The sequence below is a fragment of the Charadrius vociferus genome, unplaced genomic scaffold, assembly GCF_000708025.1.
Source record: "Charadrius vociferus isolate BGI_N301 unplaced genomic scaffold, ASM70802v2 scaffold650, whole genome shotgun sequence".
Taxonomy (NCBI): Eukaryota; Metazoa; Chordata; class Aves; order Charadriiformes; family Charadriidae; genus Charadrius; species Charadrius vociferus.
Window position 1 is genome coordinate 2,822,311 of NW_009646736.1, and position 18,856 is coordinate 2,841,166.

The 18,856-nt window shown below is 38.5% G+C and overlaps 1 protein-coding gene across 1 annotated transcript in view; it reads left to right on the forward strand.

Annotated features, from left to right (window-relative positions):
• The first annotated feature begins 276 nt into the window (after positions 1 to 276).
• ACSL3 (acyl-CoA synthetase long-chain family member 3) overlaps positions 277 to 18,856 on the forward strand; it is a 31,164-nt gene continuing 12,584 nt past the window's right edge. Inside the window, exons 1-7 of the mRNA XM_009889666.1 lie at positions 277 to 698; positions 7,114 to 7,291; positions 13,399 to 13,508; positions 14,822 to 14,960; positions 16,771 to 16,921; positions 17,523 to 17,646; positions 17,909 to 17,980. Coding sequence (XP_009887968.1) covers positions 348 to 698; positions 7,114 to 7,291; positions 13,399 to 13,508; positions 14,822 to 14,960; positions 16,771 to 16,921; positions 17,523 to 17,646; positions 17,909 to 17,980 — 1,125 coding nt within the window. The 5' untranslated portion in view covers positions 277 to 347. The remainder of the gene's footprint in view (positions 699 to 7,113; positions 7,292 to 13,398; positions 13,509 to 14,821; positions 14,961 to 16,770; positions 16,922 to 17,522; positions 17,647 to 17,908; positions 17,981 to 18,856) is intronic.

Consider the following 18,856-nt stretch of genomic DNA (forward strand, 5'->3'; position numbering starts at 1 on the left):
TCCTGAATTCCTTAGGTTCTGCGTTTGTGTTGTGTAGTGTCCAAAGAAATGAAAATACTACTAAGTAGTGCAGTCTGTTAAATGGGAATGGAAGAGTTTTTTCCTCATGTATTGGTGTCTTGTTTCATTTGTGTTCGGGGCTAAGACTTTTAGTCTAACTTCTGCATAAAAAGACCTACTCTGTTTATAATTGTAGACTGTAATAATATTTTTGAAAATAACCTCTCTGCAAACAGCTGGAGAGTTTACCACTAACGTTTTCTTTTCTCTTTTCAGATCTCTTTGGATCCCTGTCTAATTGATCCATGTTTCCGAATTCTCCCTTGTAACCTTCACAAGCAGCCAAAATGAAGTTGAAGCATAACATCAATCCCGTTCTTCTACAGTTTATAAACTTTATAATCTTGGTGTACTCCTTTGTAACGTACATTCCGTGGTACATACTTTCAGGATCAAGGCAGGCTATAGCAAAAGCCAAGCAGGTTAAAGCTAAACCTGTGAATAACAAGCCTGGGGGTGCGTACAGATCTGTTAACAGTCTACACTGCTTAGCTTCAGTTTTATATCCTGGGTGTGATACACTCGACAAAGTTTTTAAATATGCTAAAACTAAATTTAAGGACAAGAAACTCTTGGGAACACGTGAAATCCTAAAAGAGGAAGATGAAATCCAGCCATCGGGAAAAGTTTTTAAAAAGGTAAGTCTTTTTGCAGTCTGCCTTCAAGATTTTTCAAAGTGTATTTACTTTCTTTTGCAACGCTTCTAGTCCAGTCAAGCAAATCGGGGCGGGGGGGGAGAAGTTTCTCTACTTAGATTAAGTAGTCATGAAAAGAGTTAAATTATGTAATTCCCAGTCTTTCATTACTTGGTATGTAAAACAAATCTAAACATTCTTTTTGCATTCTTGAGTGATATCCTTTTTTATGGTTTCAGCCAAAGAAAAAACACAAATATGTTTTAGGTACTTGTTTTTAATATTTAGCTGATGATGTAACTGACTTCAAAGTTTTCCTTGTAGGTGAATTAAAAAAAGTCTCCCTTTGTGTTATTTTCAACCATAATCAGATAAATATAGAGAAATACTATATACTCATGTGTGCCTTTCCAGTAAACTTAACTGTAAATTGAGGATTTACTGGTTTGCCCTGTGAATTCAGGACTTAAATGAATTTTTTGTTTGGAAAGGGATGGCACAGACTTTAATTGGAATACTCTTGCTTGTTTGGCTGGTTTTGCCTTTCAGTCTCCTTTAAGGTGAACTACTTCTCTGCAAATCTGTAATCAGAGTGGGGAGAGATGTAGTTTCAATATAAAACTCCGTTGTTTCAAGGGACTGAATTTTTATAGTCTTTTACGTTCAGGCCTGCGTTGTCAGTTGCTGCTTTGTATTTGTTCAGAGGCATTTAAAAATGCAGTTTTGCCTGAAGAAGCAAGTCAAGATACCTTCAACAGGATACATGCATATGTGTGGATATGTGTTAAAGGGGTCTGCACTTCTGTGTTAGAAGTTAGCAGCTACATGCTATAAAGACAATTTTTAGTTAAGATTCATTTTCCTGCAGAGGAGACACTTACCTCTCCGTATAATACAGGATTCCTTAAATACAGCTAGTTTTAATTCTGGTATAGGAATATAATGTTTGAAGTAGCGTTTGGTTAATACCACAATATATGGCAAAGTTTAGTTCTGTTAAAATCTTTATATAAGCTCTAATTGTTAGTGAAACTTCCTCCCAGCTATGGAGTTAATTTTTCAGTATGAAGGAAACGCTGGGAGAAATGAGTACATGTAATCCTCCTTGATACACGTTTTGCTGCCTCATTGCCCTATAAAGAAACAGAAAGTTCGTGTTGTACAAAGTGGGATTCTGTGCATAAATCAGAATTTTGACTGCCCGTGATCTGTGCTCTGTTTTTCAAACATAATTAGTAATGTAAGGCTTAAGAACTTAGGAGTTTTAGCTGTTTCCATTATGCAATTCCATTATGCAAGCAAAGTGTTCTGAATATTGGAAAGCTGAAGAATGTTGGTGTTGACCTACTTAAATGACTTAGAAACAAGTATTTAGACTTAGAAATTACCTAAGTTAGGTAATTTTGTCTAAGCTTGGCACAACAGTTCATTATAGTCCATTACCATACTTGCCCTCAAATTATTTTGTTCCAAGTTGTGGCATTATCACATAACTCTACTTTTAAGTTCTTTGGGTGGTGTCCCGTGTCCGTCCCGTCCACCCCCCACCCCCCTTAAGGAATACAGTGTTTCTTAATACCTCATAACATGTTTTAGCAAGTGAGAGAAATTGGAAAATTTCACAAGATACCTTGTTGATTCTAAATGTCAGGGTTCTTTTCCTTTGATTTTTGTCTTTTGTAACATGCATCTTCTTGTTGCCTGGTTCCTTTTAATAAAGGCATCTTGTTGAGGTTTATTTGGTGTAACTTTTTGAAAAGGTGCGTGACAATTTAAATACTTAGATATCATGCATGTAACTTCTATACCTTACAGGAGTTGCAAAACATGTTAATAGCTTTTTCCCGTTCAGAAATTGAACACAGTGGTGGGAATGATTGATGCATTTTTCTGGTCATCTGCAAGTCAGGGGCAGATCTGAATGTAAATCATGGGTCTGTGTACTGAATTGCATTACCTAGTAGAAGATGTCTCTGTGCAAATTGCATGGGGCTAGATTAGCCTAATTAATAATTAATTAATTAATGGGGTAAGTACATATCTAAAAAAAGTAAAATATTAAGCTTCTGATTCTTAGGATAACTAACTGTGCTCACACTTCTAGCTAAAATTATTTAAAGTTAGATATATAGAACATCTTTAAGATCAGATACTACGTTAATTTATTGAAAGCAATGATATCCCAGATAATCTGTAATTTCTTGAATTTTTATGGTATTATGTTGTACAAAAGATTAATTTATTCGTGTGTAGTTGCCGAAGTAGCAGAAATTGACGGATGTTAATGAAATGCAAATACTTGCTTCTGCTCACTTTGCATTTTAGGATATTTCATATGTAGTTAGTTTAATACATGGATTGGAGAGCATACCTAATATTAATTGCATAAAATATGTGTTTGTCAGGATAAAATAATGTTGAAAACACTTCAGAGATTAAGATGTAATTAGTTGAAAAAAAAGATTAATTTCAGCAGAACTTAAATCTTATGATGCCCAAAAGATGAACTTTATTCTGCTGGTTTGTTATTTTATGTAATCTTAGTTACAGGTTATATTGGCACGTGCTTGCTTTTATATATGTTGGTATGTGGATTTTGCTTTGTGTGTGTTCTTTTGTTCTTTTTTTTTGGCAGGGGGCTTGTTTATTTTGTTCTGTTTTAAGAAGGTTTTGTAACTGAGAGCAGAATTAGTGGAAATACGACATAATGGGGAAAAGTAGACATGATTTTGGTAGGGGAGAGTGATACATCTAAAGCCTGTGAGACTTACGTGAAACAGTAAGCACATGGCCAAGCGCTTGGGAATTCAGAATGTTACTCATTATAGCTGATACTGAAACTTGCTGTGAAGTTGCAGGAAGGTTCTATTCATGCCAAGGCATCGAGAAGTAAGAGTAGCTTATGATGTTGAAAAGCACAGGTGCCATGTAAATAATATTTTTGTGGGGTTTTTTTTCAGAAGTGTTCAGCTGCAATCCATGTTTTTCTATGAAAAAGGCCAAAAACTGGCATTTCAGATAACCTCCTTTGTATTTTTTTTAATGTATTTTCTACAAGGGTATGTATTTAACTCGTGATCACTGGTTTTCAAATCGTAGTCAAGGTTCTTCGAACCTTATAAGCTACTTTTAGGAAGACCTTGACAGGTAACTGAGGTCTGGTAGTTTAATGACTCTACGTGTGCCTGCAGCTTTTTTTAAGAACACTTTGACACTTCCACAGTAAAGATTTGAATGTAGTTGCCCTAAAACCCAGATTTAAGAAACCTTCACTATGCAGCAAGTATTTGGTCTTTATACTTTGCTGGATTTCCAAATGTTAATACAGTACTGATATATAATAATATTTTCCAATGCATTAAATAGGTAGGTCAAGTATTTCTAATAACTTGCACTTTAAGTATGTTTAAAAGCTGGTGCACTAGAGGGCAGTATTTTTCTATTAATGTAGTATTTTGAAGTAAACATTGAGGTGCTGTCTTCTAATTCAGTGTTTGATTCTATACTCTGTTTAATCAGTTCTCAATAATTGTGACTTCTTGGGCCCTTCTCTTGCAGACTCTTAGACTGTTACTTTCTTTAGGTGTGTTAGGTAGTTATCGAGCAGAATAAGTTCTGAAAGCTGTAAAATTCAACGTGTGTAAATGATTAAAAGATTATGGCACTTAACATCTGTCTTAACAACGGTTTTCAGTAAAAAATGTACATTGGAAAATACTAGGGAAAGCTACTGAGGCAAGGGCTGAGAAAAGAGATGGATTTGGAGACGTACTCAAACGTAAGGAAGGATGAGAGAAACCGTAACCTGCTATGTCATGCAAATGAAGCAATAGGGAAATGCAGAAGAAAGGGATGTATGGACAGAGGCAGTATATTAATATGTCATAGGGAGGGAATAGAGAGGAAACACTCGGCATGGGGAGGAAGGGAACTTGGGTAGTTAAATGTATGGAAGGCAGTAGGAAAAGTAAAACTCAGAACAGCTGCATTGAAAAAGTCTTCTTGTCTGTTTTCACATGTTAGTGTTCTTCAGAAATATAACTATATTTCTGTATATAGAAAAATAGCTTTCTATATATAGAAAAATAACTATAACAGTGCTGTACTTCCTTTCTGTGGATTTTCTAACCTTTAAAGAAAGGAAAGCACCAATAAGGCTGCCTTGCACTACTTTATATGAAATTTGTTTAAGCAACGAGGATAAATTATTTAAGGGAATAAAAAAGGAAAAAAATCAGAATCATGAGTGTTAATCAGAAAGATCAATTTTTGACCCTTTAATGATTTATTATTTCAACTTTAGTGAGTTAAATAATGAATGGTGGAAATTACTAAAAACCTGTTCATTTACAGCTTGGCAAACTTACCAGAAACAGTAACAAGAATCTGCTTGTATTTCTTGGCCTTATTATTTGAGAGCAGCATCCCTGAGGCCACGCTGTAGGTAGAGTTTAATGATGGAAAAGGTGTTGCCCGGTTAATTTCTGTAATTTCAACTGATACGCTTGTCAAGAATTTCCAAGTCTGCCAAAAATATTGCATTTGGGGGGAAAAAGTCCCAAATTGGGATTAAAATTCCGAATTACCGAAATTTGGATGGACGGGAAGAGATGCAATATTTTCTTTGGAAGCAGTAGAAGTTTTCCACACCAGAAATATCTCGGTGTGTCGAAACCTAAAGGAACTCGCAGGTCCTTCTCCGCAGGGGGGCTGTCGCTGTGGGTGCCGGTAGCGATGTGAGCCCTCTGCCCCGCGGTGCTGCGGCTGTGGTCGGGCAGCGGTTCTGCTGCGCCTCTCACCGGTTACAGCAGTGACATTCAATGGGGTCTTTCTTCTCCAGTAAGGTTTTTGGCTCTGAAACGGCATAGTTGCCAATGAAGCTGAGTTTCTGTAAATAAAACAGGACAACCTGAGCAGATACTTGTATGTGAAATGTTTATTTTCCAGTGAAATTGCTAAGTATTGGGATTGTTGGCAAGTATTGTTTTTTGGGTCTGATAAATCATATTGACCCATGAAGACATTTGTGAAATTTCCAAGCAGCTGCCTATACACCTGTCCTGAGTTAAAAGGTTTTGTCCTGCAAAACAAGTAGGTTAATGAGCAATATGCAGTAAGGCTGCAGTGGGTACAACTCAGTTACCCAATAGCAATTTGAAAGTGTTTTGATAAATCTATTAGATTTCATTTTTCTATTAGAGTTTGAGAGATTTTAAAATACATTTTATTAAGGAAGTGGATGTGGAAATACCGATTCATTAGGAATGTAGTTACATGCCAGAAAGTTGTTAGATTTTACAGCCCACAAGTTTGAAATTTAGTTGAAGTTGATAAACAAAACCTGGAAAACTCAATGGAGGGAGGAGGGGGATGTTTGCTTTTCTAGCTTTTTTTTTTTTTATTGTTTGCTTGCATTTATTGCTAATGCTGTGTAGCCAAAGGGAATGTTTGAAATACTTGACTAATAAAAATTAGTTTTCAAAATTGTCAAGGTGTTTGTGTAACTGGACACATAAGGTACAATAGTTTGAGTCTGGATTTTCAGTGAAAAACATCTTCTGTGAACTATATCTGTATATGAAAATTTCTAGGATGTTGTCAAAGAAATAACCTATCAGTGAGAAAATAGCACTGTAAGGTGCAAGTGCACACATAGAAATTTATGATGGTGAACTGTCAATTCAAGTCCAATTTTACTGTGCACCAGCTTTCCCGTGTAGAAGAGCAGTGAGAGTGCTTAACTTTTTCCACATGACTTTTCAGTACTGAGATTTGCCAGTAATTTCCAGCCCAGTCTTCTGTCCCACTTTTGTTTAGCAGTAAAAAAAGGCAAAAAGATTACTCCTCTTCCCCCTGGCATTTGTTTCGGAACAAACGAAGAGAAGGGGATTTCACAATTTGACCGAGGAGCCATTGATATACTGCTTTCTGGATTCCAGTTTCCCCGTTCGTTTAATAAGAACGAACACCTAAGTATCCTATTTGTATCTGTGAGTCGTAGCCCAGATATCCGGGAAAGCAAATATAGAGCCTGTATTGTACTAGCTAGTGCTTGTCACCCTTTATTTAAAATAAAACAAACCTTTGTAAAAAAATCTAAAGGCATGTCTGTCAGATAACCACGGCCTTTCAGAGGGCTTCTGAAACTACAAAATACAGTGGGAATCATGTGCTTTCCTAATGTGAAAACAGAAACTGAGGTGATAACAAGCGTGGAGATATTACAGTATTTGTGTTGGAACTTCCACAATCCCTGTAGTTTTTGGCAAGAATATTATTTGTTATCTTGAATAAACTGCTTTTAGAATTTGAGCAACTTTTACTTCAGACATCTGCGGTTGCTTCACGTGAATAAAAATGGAGTAGAACATGTGTTAAGGATTTTCATTTTCTAAATTGAATTTATTATTCTTACTAGGTCATCCTTGGCAAGTATACCTGGCTTTCATACGAAGATGTATACGTTAAAGCTGTTAATTTTGGAAACGGCTTAGCAGTATTGGGTCAGCAACCAAAGACTAACATCGCTATCTTTTGTGAGACTAGAGCCGAGTGGATGATTGCGGCACAGGCCTGCTTTATGTGCAACTACCAGCGTAAGTGTGCGGTTTTCCTAAAGTATTTATGTCTTTTGATCTTACAACACAATCTGAAAACAAACCTTTTTCTTACTTCACTTTGCACACTAAGAAAACTTTATATAAAGTTTATACGGAGCGTTTAAAACTGAATAAAAAATACTGTATAAGGTAGAGACTGTGCACTTTGCAGTGTTTTGCCGTACTGAATGGAGAAATGTGTATCTGCTTGCAGCTGGAGTATGGTTTCAGTAAGCATATTTTGCTCAATGAATTTGTGAGAGGTTTATTTTCTTTTAATCTCAAATCAGTACAGATTCCCAAGTTTCTGAAAACAAACAAACAAAAATCGCACATGAATTCATTGACTCAGTTTCAGGAGTTGACGTCAAACCTTCATCTGTGCCTGTAAGTTTTGTTTTAACTGGATATTTTGTCAACTCTTCAATTTTTGTTTTGGTTAGAGTTTATTGTATTGTTATCTCTAAAAAGTGAAAAGGAATGAATAAGTCCTGAACTTACTTTGGACAGCTCTTTCAAATTAAAAAGTTGCTTAGTAGCTCCTGTACCAAACTGTAAGTCATTCCTTAAGTTGAACCTTAGACTGACCCTGGTATATTTTTTATAGTTTTGTATTTTTCTTCTCCCTGCTTCTTGACTTTTTTGTAGTCATTTAATACATCCTAATTTAACCTGAATGCTGATTTGAGACTACGCTCAAGGACAGACTGGGAGTTCTAGTTATTATGTCAGAAACCTTAAGACTGTGTTTAGTTTTGGTGAGCTACTTAGTCAGTCTCACGCTGATTCATAGTATCTGACTTAATTGTATGCTAATTGGGTTCTCAACCCTGGCAATGGATTGAGACTAGGTTCTCTGAGCGGAATGGTACTCCTCATTTTCTCATGGAGTGACCGTAAGAGAAGTGTTGTTTGGGCTCTTGTATCCGATGATGGTCCATAACTTCTAGTTACTTATCCTTTAGTCTTCTGCTGTTTTATTGTGGAGACCACTAACAGTGTTGGGGCAGAGCTGAGTCTGCTGAGGGAGGAGAAGGTGCTTTCTTGGTGGCGGGATGTGTACAGTGGGCAGTTGTAGGCAGTGTTGGAGGTGCCTTTCAGGAGTGGCAGAACAGGACAGACTGGCTGGAGGTGTCCTTGCACAGCTTCACTTCGCAGCACAGGGCAGAGACAAATGCAAAGCCATGTCTGCTCCCCTTTCACTTGAGTCATGTCCGAGGTACATCTCTGCCACGGTGGAAAGCCTGCTGTGTACCCTAACCTAGTCTGAGCCTAGGCACAAGGATATGCAGGGGAGCTCTAAGCCTGTTTTTCTTGCTGAGAAACCTATGGAATGCTGATCTCAACTTGGTATGGGAATTGTTTTCAAATGTCTGGTTTGTCATCATTCTTTAGTATGTCATGTACCTGATAGCTGGATTCTGTGATGTACTTGGGGGAGACATTTCTCATTTTGCTACAGGACACTCTGGAGGCTGCTGTTCCTCACAGGCTTTGGCCTCTTCTCTCCCATGCCGCGTTTAGCCTTCTTTGATAAGAGATGGGCTGTAAAAGCGAAATGGGCAGAAATTCCTGATTTACTGCCTGCCTACACTAAAGATGTGTTTCAGTTAGACCTTTCTTCAGATTTTAGAAGCAAACCTAACAAAACAAATTGGATTTTAAATGGTCCCTCTCTGCGCTAAGCATTAGTCTGTTTCAGTTTGAAAAGCCATGAGTTCATGAGTATATAGCAGTTTTCATTTAACTAGGTCTTCACTGCGGGTCTGTGTGGTTCTTTTATGTATACCCTTATGCTGTATTATTCTCTCAGTTTTAAGGGTGGAGTTGGTTACGAGATGCACTGCCGTAGCCCATACCATTTCAAAATCAGCCTGCTTGCCTTGTGTGATGGCTGGCTCTGCAGACAAGGAGAGGGTGGATGGTGTATGCTGTGGCTTTAGGAAGGGCTTTGACTTCGTCTCCCGTAGTATCTGTACATCCAAACTATTTGGGTAGAGACTGGATAAGTAGCTGGTAAGACGGATGGGAAATTCATTGTTCTGTTGGCTGAAAGGATTATGATCAGCAGGACAGAGTTAGGGGCCAGCCCTCGGGGATTGATACTAAATCCTATACTGTTTAATGTCTTTATAGAAGATCTGGATGATGGGACAGAGTGTAAACAGCAGGGCACAGCCCGTAGCAGGCTGGCGGGAGCAGTCAGTACGCAGGAGGGCAGGGCTGATGTTCAGAGGGGCCTGTCAGCTGGAAAAGTGAGCTGTCAGGAACCTCATGGAGTTCAATGAAGGCAATTACAAACTCCTGTGCCTGTGCTGGAGTAACCTCATGCACCAGTACAGGCTGGGGGACAGCTGGATACAGAGCAACTTTGCAGAAAAGGACCTGGGGGTCCTGGTGGATAGTGGGACAACCATGAGTACGCAGTGACTTCTTGCAGTGAAGGCCAATAGCATCCTGGGTGGGAGTGGCATGAGTGTAGCAGGTAGGTGGTCTTTTTGCTCTATTTGGAGGCTGGTGAGACTGCATCTAGAGTACTGTGTCCAGTTTTGGGCTTCCCAGTAGAAAAAAAGACCTTGACGTACTGGAGTGAGTCTAGTGGAGAGCTGCCAAGATGCTGAAGGGGTTGGAGAACGTGACATATGAGAAGAGGCTGATAGAGCGGGGTCTGGTCAGTGTTGAGATGTTGTTGCTGTCTAAAATGGTCTAATGGGAGTGTACAGAGAGGATGAAGCCAGACTCCGCTCAAAGGTGTGTTTTGATAAGACTGAATGCAACAGGCACAAGCTGAAACACAGGAAAATTTGATTAGATATTAGGACAAATGTCCTCATTGCGAGGGTGGTTAAATACCAGAACAGGAGCCTGGAATGGCTGTGAAATCTCCATCCTTGGAGATACTTAAAATGGGACTGGCCGTGGCCCTGAGCGCTCTGCTCTAACGAACTGTTTTGTGCAGGTGATCTTCCCAGGTGCCTTCCAACCTAAATTTGGTGGTATTTTTGGTCCTTTCTTCAGTGAGTGACTGCTGCTAACTTGCCTGCCAGAGCAGAAATCTGCACAGGCTGCTCTCAGATGAGATGTCTGTGTTGCTTTTAAACTACATGTCTCATAATACACCATGTCAGTTCCCTTTTATCACTTTTGGGATCTGTTAGATTACTAGTGACTAAATGCAAAGGCTTGTATCAATTATTTTTTCTTTGGAAGTGCAGTGCACTTGCAAGTCCTCGGAAGATTTCGTAATTTGAGGGGGGGAAAAAAACAAGTATCTGAGATAGTGGATGGATGTCGTGTGTAGAATGGTATGCATGTGTTTTTCGTTTTGTTGGATTAATGTTTTAAATTCCCTTATTGAGACGTGCTTCGGCACACTGTCTGACGTGGTATTTAGCATCTAAGCTGTATGTCATGTTATGTGAACTTGGCTGACTTGTGTGTTGGCAGATGATGATATTACCATGCAGTATTCACGTAGTCAGTTTGCTGAATGAATTATAAAATTCAAATGATGCAGAAGAAATAGTCTGGAAGACATTGTTAAATGACTTATATTAGCATTTTTCAGTTTACAGGTTTCACAACAGCTACCTGCTGCGGTAGTGTTGTGACTTTCTTTCTGAATGTGAACTGTATTAAATCTGATGGTATGTGGCCGGAACTGATGCCAAGACAGCAGATTCATCTGCTTCGTACGTAGTGTTGGAGAGAATGCCTTTTGTGCTCTGCAATTAAAATGGGGAAAGCAGTTTTTGTGTTATGGACTACTCACACCAACAAGTGGTTTTAGGATTAGAAATACTCACTTGATTGTAAATTTTACATTGCTTGAAGCTAAGTCTTGTATTTGCAGGAGGTGGAGTGGGATTGCTAGTTCAAAAATGGGGAAAAAAAGTACTAACACATACCCAGATTTTCTTCCAAAGTATCTCCTCTTCTGTGTGAAGAGCTCTTCGCCATTGTGGGCAGATAAAACACCTGAGTGTATAACCAAACAATGAAACAAGTAAGAAAGGTTATGTTCCATTTTTTTAATTACGCCTTCCTGAAGCTTGAGCAGAAGTGGTTTTGTCAGAATTGATTTGGCTGAAGCCTTTTGCCTTTTTTTTAATGCATGGTGGATGCTGAAATACTCAGTTTAACATTTTAGTTACATTGAAATAAATGGCTAAAGTTTTATTTGTTTCTTTTGGACAAGGCTATGTTCTTGAATATTAGCTTGCAAATATAGTGGTGTTGAGATTTTTCTTTTTGTCAGACTTTCAGAGCAGTATTCCTAGCAGAGGTCCAGATGTCATAAACTCACTTGTGCTATTGCATATGTAAAGATGAACACAAAAGATAATTCCGTCTTGGTATGTCTTCAAGAGAAAAAGGAGAGAAAAAAAATTACCTAAACTTTCAGATTTGCCTGAAAAGGTTTTAGGTGCCAGTGTGAAGAAGTGAGAATTTCACGGATCAGAGTCATTGCTTGGGGGTTGGTTTGTTTTTTTTTTTTCCCTCTCCATGACATCAGTACACCATTGTATAAATGGTGTATGACTCCTCTTTGGCTCTGTCGTATAGCTCTAAGCTGTCCTCGATCTACTTACTTGTAGATGAGTAATTAACTACATAAATGGTTATTTCGGAGAATATACTTCTCTTTCCGGGCGGTGTGCCGTCTCGGTTGTGCTCGTTGGCTTGGGGAAACTGAATTTCTCCTAGATGTTTATGTAAGAGGGGTCACTGCAGTAAGGAGAGAGAGCTCGTGGGAACTAGTAGAGGCACTCTTCTGGACTTTGCTCCCACCAAATTAAAGAAAACACAGTGCATGTGCGTTTGCCCTGCAACAGTTCTGAACTATGATGGACTGTTTTAACAAGGAAAAAATAAGTAGAGGTCAACTATTTACTTTTCTGTGTAAGAAAACTGCTTTTGAGTTCTTCCTTAGTGTGCTGCATGGGATTAGTAACTCCCTGGATTTCAAATCCCACAATACAACAGAGTTTGACTTTATTTTTATTTTTGCTGCGGTGAACATAATATAGTTACAGCCCTAGCATACAATCGGGTGTCTTGTTTTAATAATTACGTTGTTTAAATATTGAGCTAAATCCAGACAAAAATACAAAAGAAATTCAAATACCTAATGTGACAGAACTTCCAGTGCTAACGATGTAATTGTTAATGATTGTGTTGCTTGACCTTACAGCTTTTTTGAGATGCCCCTCTTTAGCATTCTGCTTGGAAATAGGAAATTATTATTTTTTTGAGAGCAATACCTCTCTTCCCTTTTGAGCTGCCTTTTTCTTCCTGTCTTTTCTGATGCAGTTCCCATAAAAATGGCAGGAAATTAGATACGATTTTAAAGTTGTTAAAGGGAAATAATTGTGGTTTAACACTATTGCTAATGAGCTGTCCATAAATACAGGAAACAGTGTTTCTGATAGTCAATTTCCTAAATATTTTCTTTCCTTGCTATTCTGTATACTCGGGATGTCAGTTCGGTGTCTAATGATGGTGATGATTAAACCTTCAGTGTGTTGTTCTAAATAGATGGGAGAATACAATAGTCACAGATTTATTACTGTGTGAGAATTAATCTGCTGATAACATGTATTACAATGTTATAATAATTTCTTATTAGCAGTCAGTTTAAAAAGGCTAGTAACGGAGTGTGATTTCTGAAAAGAGAAGTCATGTAAATGAAAGCTGTTTCTTTCCTGTGTACAAGAGGACTGTTAAACAGTGTGTTAAACTGAGAACAGATGCCTACTTCTAAAATGGTAAAAGCCACAAAAGTACACACGTAGATCTAGAAGGGAATTACATAGGGTGATGTGGTTTTGGTAACTCTAGTTAGACCTTGAAAAATAGTAAACAGTCACATAGGCAATGGTTGTTCTTTATTCCTTCTGGGAGTAACTAAAATTTATGCTGCATTTAAATCTGTGTAATATGTATTTTTTTTTTAAAGCACAAAACTCTGCCACCTTTATATTAGTAAAGAAATATTATTACTGTTCTGCCTAACTTAGGATAAGTTAATCTCGGCCTTTTACTGTGAACTGTACTTGAAAGTGTAACGCAGAGATTCACGTTCCCTCCCTGTTCTGTTTCAGTTGTTACTCTGTACGCTACTCTGGGAGGCCCAGCGATAGTACACGGGCTCAATGAAACCGAGGTGACCACCATCATTACTAGTAAAGAGCTGATGCAGACAAAATTGAAGGTCAGAAAACTGTTCTTTGTCTATCTCTTCCCAGTGTATCTGTTCACTATTGTTAAAAGACCTGGCTCCATTGTATGGAACAATGATTTATTGCCTTCCTATAAGGCAGACATTTCTTTTAGAATAAGATTTATGTATCTGTCTTCATGTGTAGAAAAAAAAAAAACGATAGGTAGCTTTCAGTGGGATTTAGGCTCCTCAGTCAGTGACTTTTGGAGAACGGGATGAGTGATTTGCACTATTGAAGAGCCGCGGTGCTGCCTGGAGCCACACCTTTACAAGAAACTGCTATGGTTTCTGGGTGGATATAGTGCCTGTAAATTTAACAACTGAAGCAAATGGGAAGAACAGAAAAATGTATAAACTGTATACGAATAGCTAAATGTGATCATCCTCCTGATTTATTGTTGGATGCTTTCCCAGTAGAGAATGGCTCTTAATCTAAAGACATGTGCTCGAAGAGTTAGAGCTGTTTTCCAGTGCAGGGGGAAGCTTATTAAACATCGGAACAGTCAAAAAACTTTTTTGACTTACTGACCCAGATTGAATACACAAGTGGAACAACGAATCTGCATGAGTTTCATCATGATGTGTTTTGGGGAACTAGACCTTTCACATGACGGAATTGTTTTAATTAAAAACTGTGCGCTGTTGCTGAATTTTGAATGAGAATTTCTCAAACCTCTCTTTTTTTTTTTAGTTACTAGAATGACGGTATATATACAGTGCACACTTATTTCAGCTTGCAGTAGGTGATTGAATTTCTTCTGCTAGAGATGGTAGTAATCTCTTCTTCCACTAGAACATCAATAAATATTTTCGAACTCACATTTTCCTTGAAATGCTTAACTATTGCTTAACTAATAATTTTCAGTACTTTTGCTACCTGTTGCTTACTTTAAATAGCATAGCAATCAAGGAGCAACATAAGAATTATTCCAAGCTCAGTGTTGCCAGTTTCTCTCAGTGTTCTATGAGAGTGGAAAGTCAATTATCTCTACAAATCATTGCAGTCTTATTTGTGGGCTTTTCTTGAAATAAGACCCAGATCAGTAAATGATTGGAAAAGTTTTTGGACTTGTAAATGGAAAGTTCAATCAGTCCTGCAAATCTAAATATGGAAAGTTTCAAGCTTTTGCAGCTGTTTGAGCTAGACAGGTTTATCCTCTGATATTTTAAATCCTCAGATATTTTATGTCAATGCTGCTTTTTTTTAATGTATACAGTAGATAGATTTTTTTTTTTAAGTGTTTTTTTGGTCTTGTTGGCACAAACCTCATGTTTGATATTTGAACACATGTTCATTTCCACAGGAAATTGTTTCTCAAGTTCCACTGCTGCGACATATTATTACAGTGGATGGCAAACCAACAACGTGGTCAGAGTTTCCCAAGGGTGTCATTGTTCACACTATGGCTTCTGTGCAAGCTATGGGAGCCAAGGCAGATATTGGTAGGTTATCTCTTCTTTCTATTCGGATCATCTTATTTGTTGTCCTACTTTGACCCTGTTAAGTAAACTTGGGGAAATTGCAGATCTCAAAAAAATTATGCAGTGATTAATCTTTTATCATCTGCTTTTTCTTTAAATATAATCTGGGGGGGTTTGTTTTTCAACAGAGTAGAGTAAAATGCCTTTTTTATTGAAAACTGTCTTCTCCGCAACATGTCACGTGTTGAAGAATAATTTTTAGGATAAGCATTTAGGCCAGGATAGAAACTTAGAAAGCATTTTTATGATCGGACATATTTAAAACCATGTTATTCAGAGCACACAGAGAAAAGTATTGTGTGTTTTATAGCAAAAGACATCAGTAATTTGCTGCCATTAAGTTTTGTTAAATTCACAAATAATAAAATGTAAAATAACCATTTAAATCTGATAGAACACGGTCACTTTTATTGCATTTCTGAAAGTATCCGTCTACTATGTAAATTTTTTTTAAATCTATTTCCAATCTATGTAATACTTTTTAGAATTAGAATTCAAAATTTCAGAAGGTGTTTCAACCATTATCATAATTAACTTTTATCCGTGGCTCTGAAGAGCTGCTAAACCTAGTATCTTAAGATTTCATTATATTCAGTAGTTGCTTTTTCTGTTCTTATTTTTTGTGTTTTCAGAATCTTTTAACAGCTGAAGGCACATGAATGTTGGATTGAATTTTGTTTGAGGAGTAGGGTGGGTAGTTAATCCATCTGCTGTTGATGTTCAGGGGAATGGCAGGTTTGCTCCCAATGTCATGACCTCTCAATTTCTTTAAAAGGTGGTTTTCCCTTTTTGGTGGCACCAGTTTTATGTACTATTAAAACTGTTTCGGACAACACCAACAGGAAAAATTATGTCTGTAATTCATTAGCTCTTTGAGATTTGTTAATCTATGAGCCTTTTAAAAAGGTGTCTAATCCTCCTTTCTTCACTCTTTTAAATATCTCATACTATATACGCTATAATATAGGAACATTATCTTTGTCAAGTTAACCATTCGTAAATTGTGGAATACTCCAATGAATTGTTTATGGTGAAGCACGTTCAATTGATATTATATTAAGTACATGAGCTGCTGCTCTGTGGCGTTCATCGCACAGGATGGACAGGATTTACTGAGTGGGAAATTAAATATGCTTTCACTTTTCTTGTTCAGCGTGTCTGTTGTGCCGCATGTGTTGCGAATTATGCAGTTTTGCCTCTGAATAAACACAGTTGTCGTATTTTCTTGCCCTTGGTGCAAGTATTTTTAAAAACACTTTAATACTGTTAAAGCTATCAAACTTCCTTTAAATGTTTATAGAAATTGGACCTCATGTGGGCTCAGCAGTGCCTCGCTGCAGGTGTTGCAAACGATGCAGCGTGTTGTTGCCCTGCCAGGGACACACGAGAAGGTAGCTTTGCAAATGGGGACTGACCCGGTGGCCGTGTGGAACCAGTGCAGCGTACCTTCCTAAGGACGGGAAGCTCAGTGGCATTTTGGAGAAGCCAAAGCTCTGCCCATTTTTCTCTCCTCTGCAGCGATATGGGAAACATAATAGAAAAAGACTAGGACAATCACTGAAAGCATTGCTCAGCTAATACAAAGAAGTTCCTACTCTCTGCGGAGGCACTTAAACTTGACCACAATCTTTTAAACCGAAAGCAAAATGTAATAGTAATAGTCAGGTAGTGTTATATTGGAATGATTGCTGAAATACGTTAGTATATCAGATCTCCCAGTCTGATAGGATTTCCATACATTATGCATCCTCTTTTTTAACACAAATTACAGGAAACAAACAGCAGGCTAGGCCTGTGCCCTCCGATATCGCAGTGATCATGTACACCAGTGGATCCACAGGAGTTCCCAAGGGAGTTATGATCTCCCATAGCAACATAATTGCTGGGATAACTGGAATGGCTGAGAGGATTCCAAATCTGGGGTATGTACCAACAGTTACCAGCCAATGAAGAAGTCAGTTGCATATGATTTTAGATTAATTAGTATGTAAAGTATTAACTGTTTTATATTGCTTCGTCTGTGGCACACATACTCTGTCTGATGACTGTACACAGTACTGGTGACTGAACATCTTCCAGTACTACATTAAATGACATGGATACTTCATGTGCTGGTTGTTCTCTCATCTTCTGTATGTGGGCAAGACCAGGACACACAAGCCTGTGAGGCCATTTTGCACTAGAGTGGCTGAAAGCTTCCCTAAGCAGTACTTCCGTTGATTAGTGTAAAATTCTGTGGTTTCTTTGTTTGGTGCAGTTTTTAGTCTTGCCCACGGAGTTGCCTTTGCAACCATAACACACGGTTAATTGTCTTGGGATGAGTAAACATCACACTTTGTTCATGCCATAAACCTACAGTATGTAGTATGCAACTTCTGAAACGAGACTCACAATATTTGAAATATGTTCTCAAGCTGAAAGGCATTTTTCCACTTCCTCTAGTTCTGCAGTAAGCTCTGTGTAAATTTAGCTTGAGGTCTCTAATGGTATAACATAAACCTGTCTTTTAAAAACTCTTTACAGGGAAAAAGACATCTATATTGGCTATTTGCCTCTTGCCCACGTTCTGGAGCTGAGTGCTGAACTTGTGTGTCTGTCTCATGGATGCCGCATTGGTTACTCTTCGCCTCAGACATTAGCTGACCAGGTATGTTGTTGATATAAACCCTTATGGAAAAAAGACCAAAACCTAGTCACGTCAGACCTTTGTAATATTTCTTTAAAAATATTACAGCAAATCTTTTCTACAATTCATGAAACAGGTGTTTATGGCTGGTACTCTGGGCTACTTTTAATTGTCCAAATATAATTTAAATGAAAATGATTGTTTGAAAGATGTACTATATCATGTTGTTTCTTGTGTTAAAAATCTTGAATGTGTCTGCTAGTAAACTTGTTCTTTGCTTTAGTCCTCTAAAATAAAGAAAGGAAGCAAAGGTGATGTCACTACACTTAAGCCAACCCTAATGGCAGCTGTCCCGGTAAGTAACTGAAGGATAAATAATTTCAAAAACTATTTTAAAAATGTAATTCATAATTCAATGTTTTAACAACAAAATTAATGACAAACTGAATGGTGTGTGAAGGGACAGGGTGCCATCCAGAAGGGACCTGGACAAACACTGGAAGGGGGCCTGTGCGAACCTGATGAGGTTCAACAAGGCCAAGTGTAAGGTCCTGCACCTGGGTTGGGGCAAGCCCTGGTATTCCCAGGCTGGGGGATGAAGGGGATTGTGAGCAGTCCCGCTGAGAAGGACTTGGGGGTACTGGTGGATGAAAAGTTGGACATGATCTGGCAGTGTGCTCTTGCAGCCCAGAAGGCCACCCACATCCTGGGCCGTGTCAAAAGAAGCGTGGCCAGCAGGGCGAGGGAGGTGATTCTGCCCATCTACTCTGCTCTCATGAGACCCCACATAGAGTACTGTGTCCAGCTTTGGAGTCCCTAATGTAGGAAGGACATGGACCTGTTGGAGCAGGTCCAGAGGAGGGCCACGCAGATGATCCGAGGGCTGGAGCACCTCTGCTATCAGGACAGGCTGAGAGAGTCAGGGTTGTTCAGCCTGGAGAAGAGAGGGCTCTGGGGAGACCTTGTTGTGGCCTTCCAGTACTTAAAGGGGCCTACAGGAAAGATGGGGATAAAGTTTTTAGCGGGGCCTGTTGCGATAGGACAAGGGGTAGTGGTTTCCAACTAAAAGATACAAGGAAGAAATTTTTTACAGTGAGGGTGGTGAGACAGTGGAACAGGTTGCCCAGAGAGGTGGTTGATGCCCTATCCCTGGAAACATTCAAGGTCAGGTTGGACGGGGCTCTGAGCAACCTGATGTAGTTGAAGATGTCCCTGCTTATTACAGGGGGGG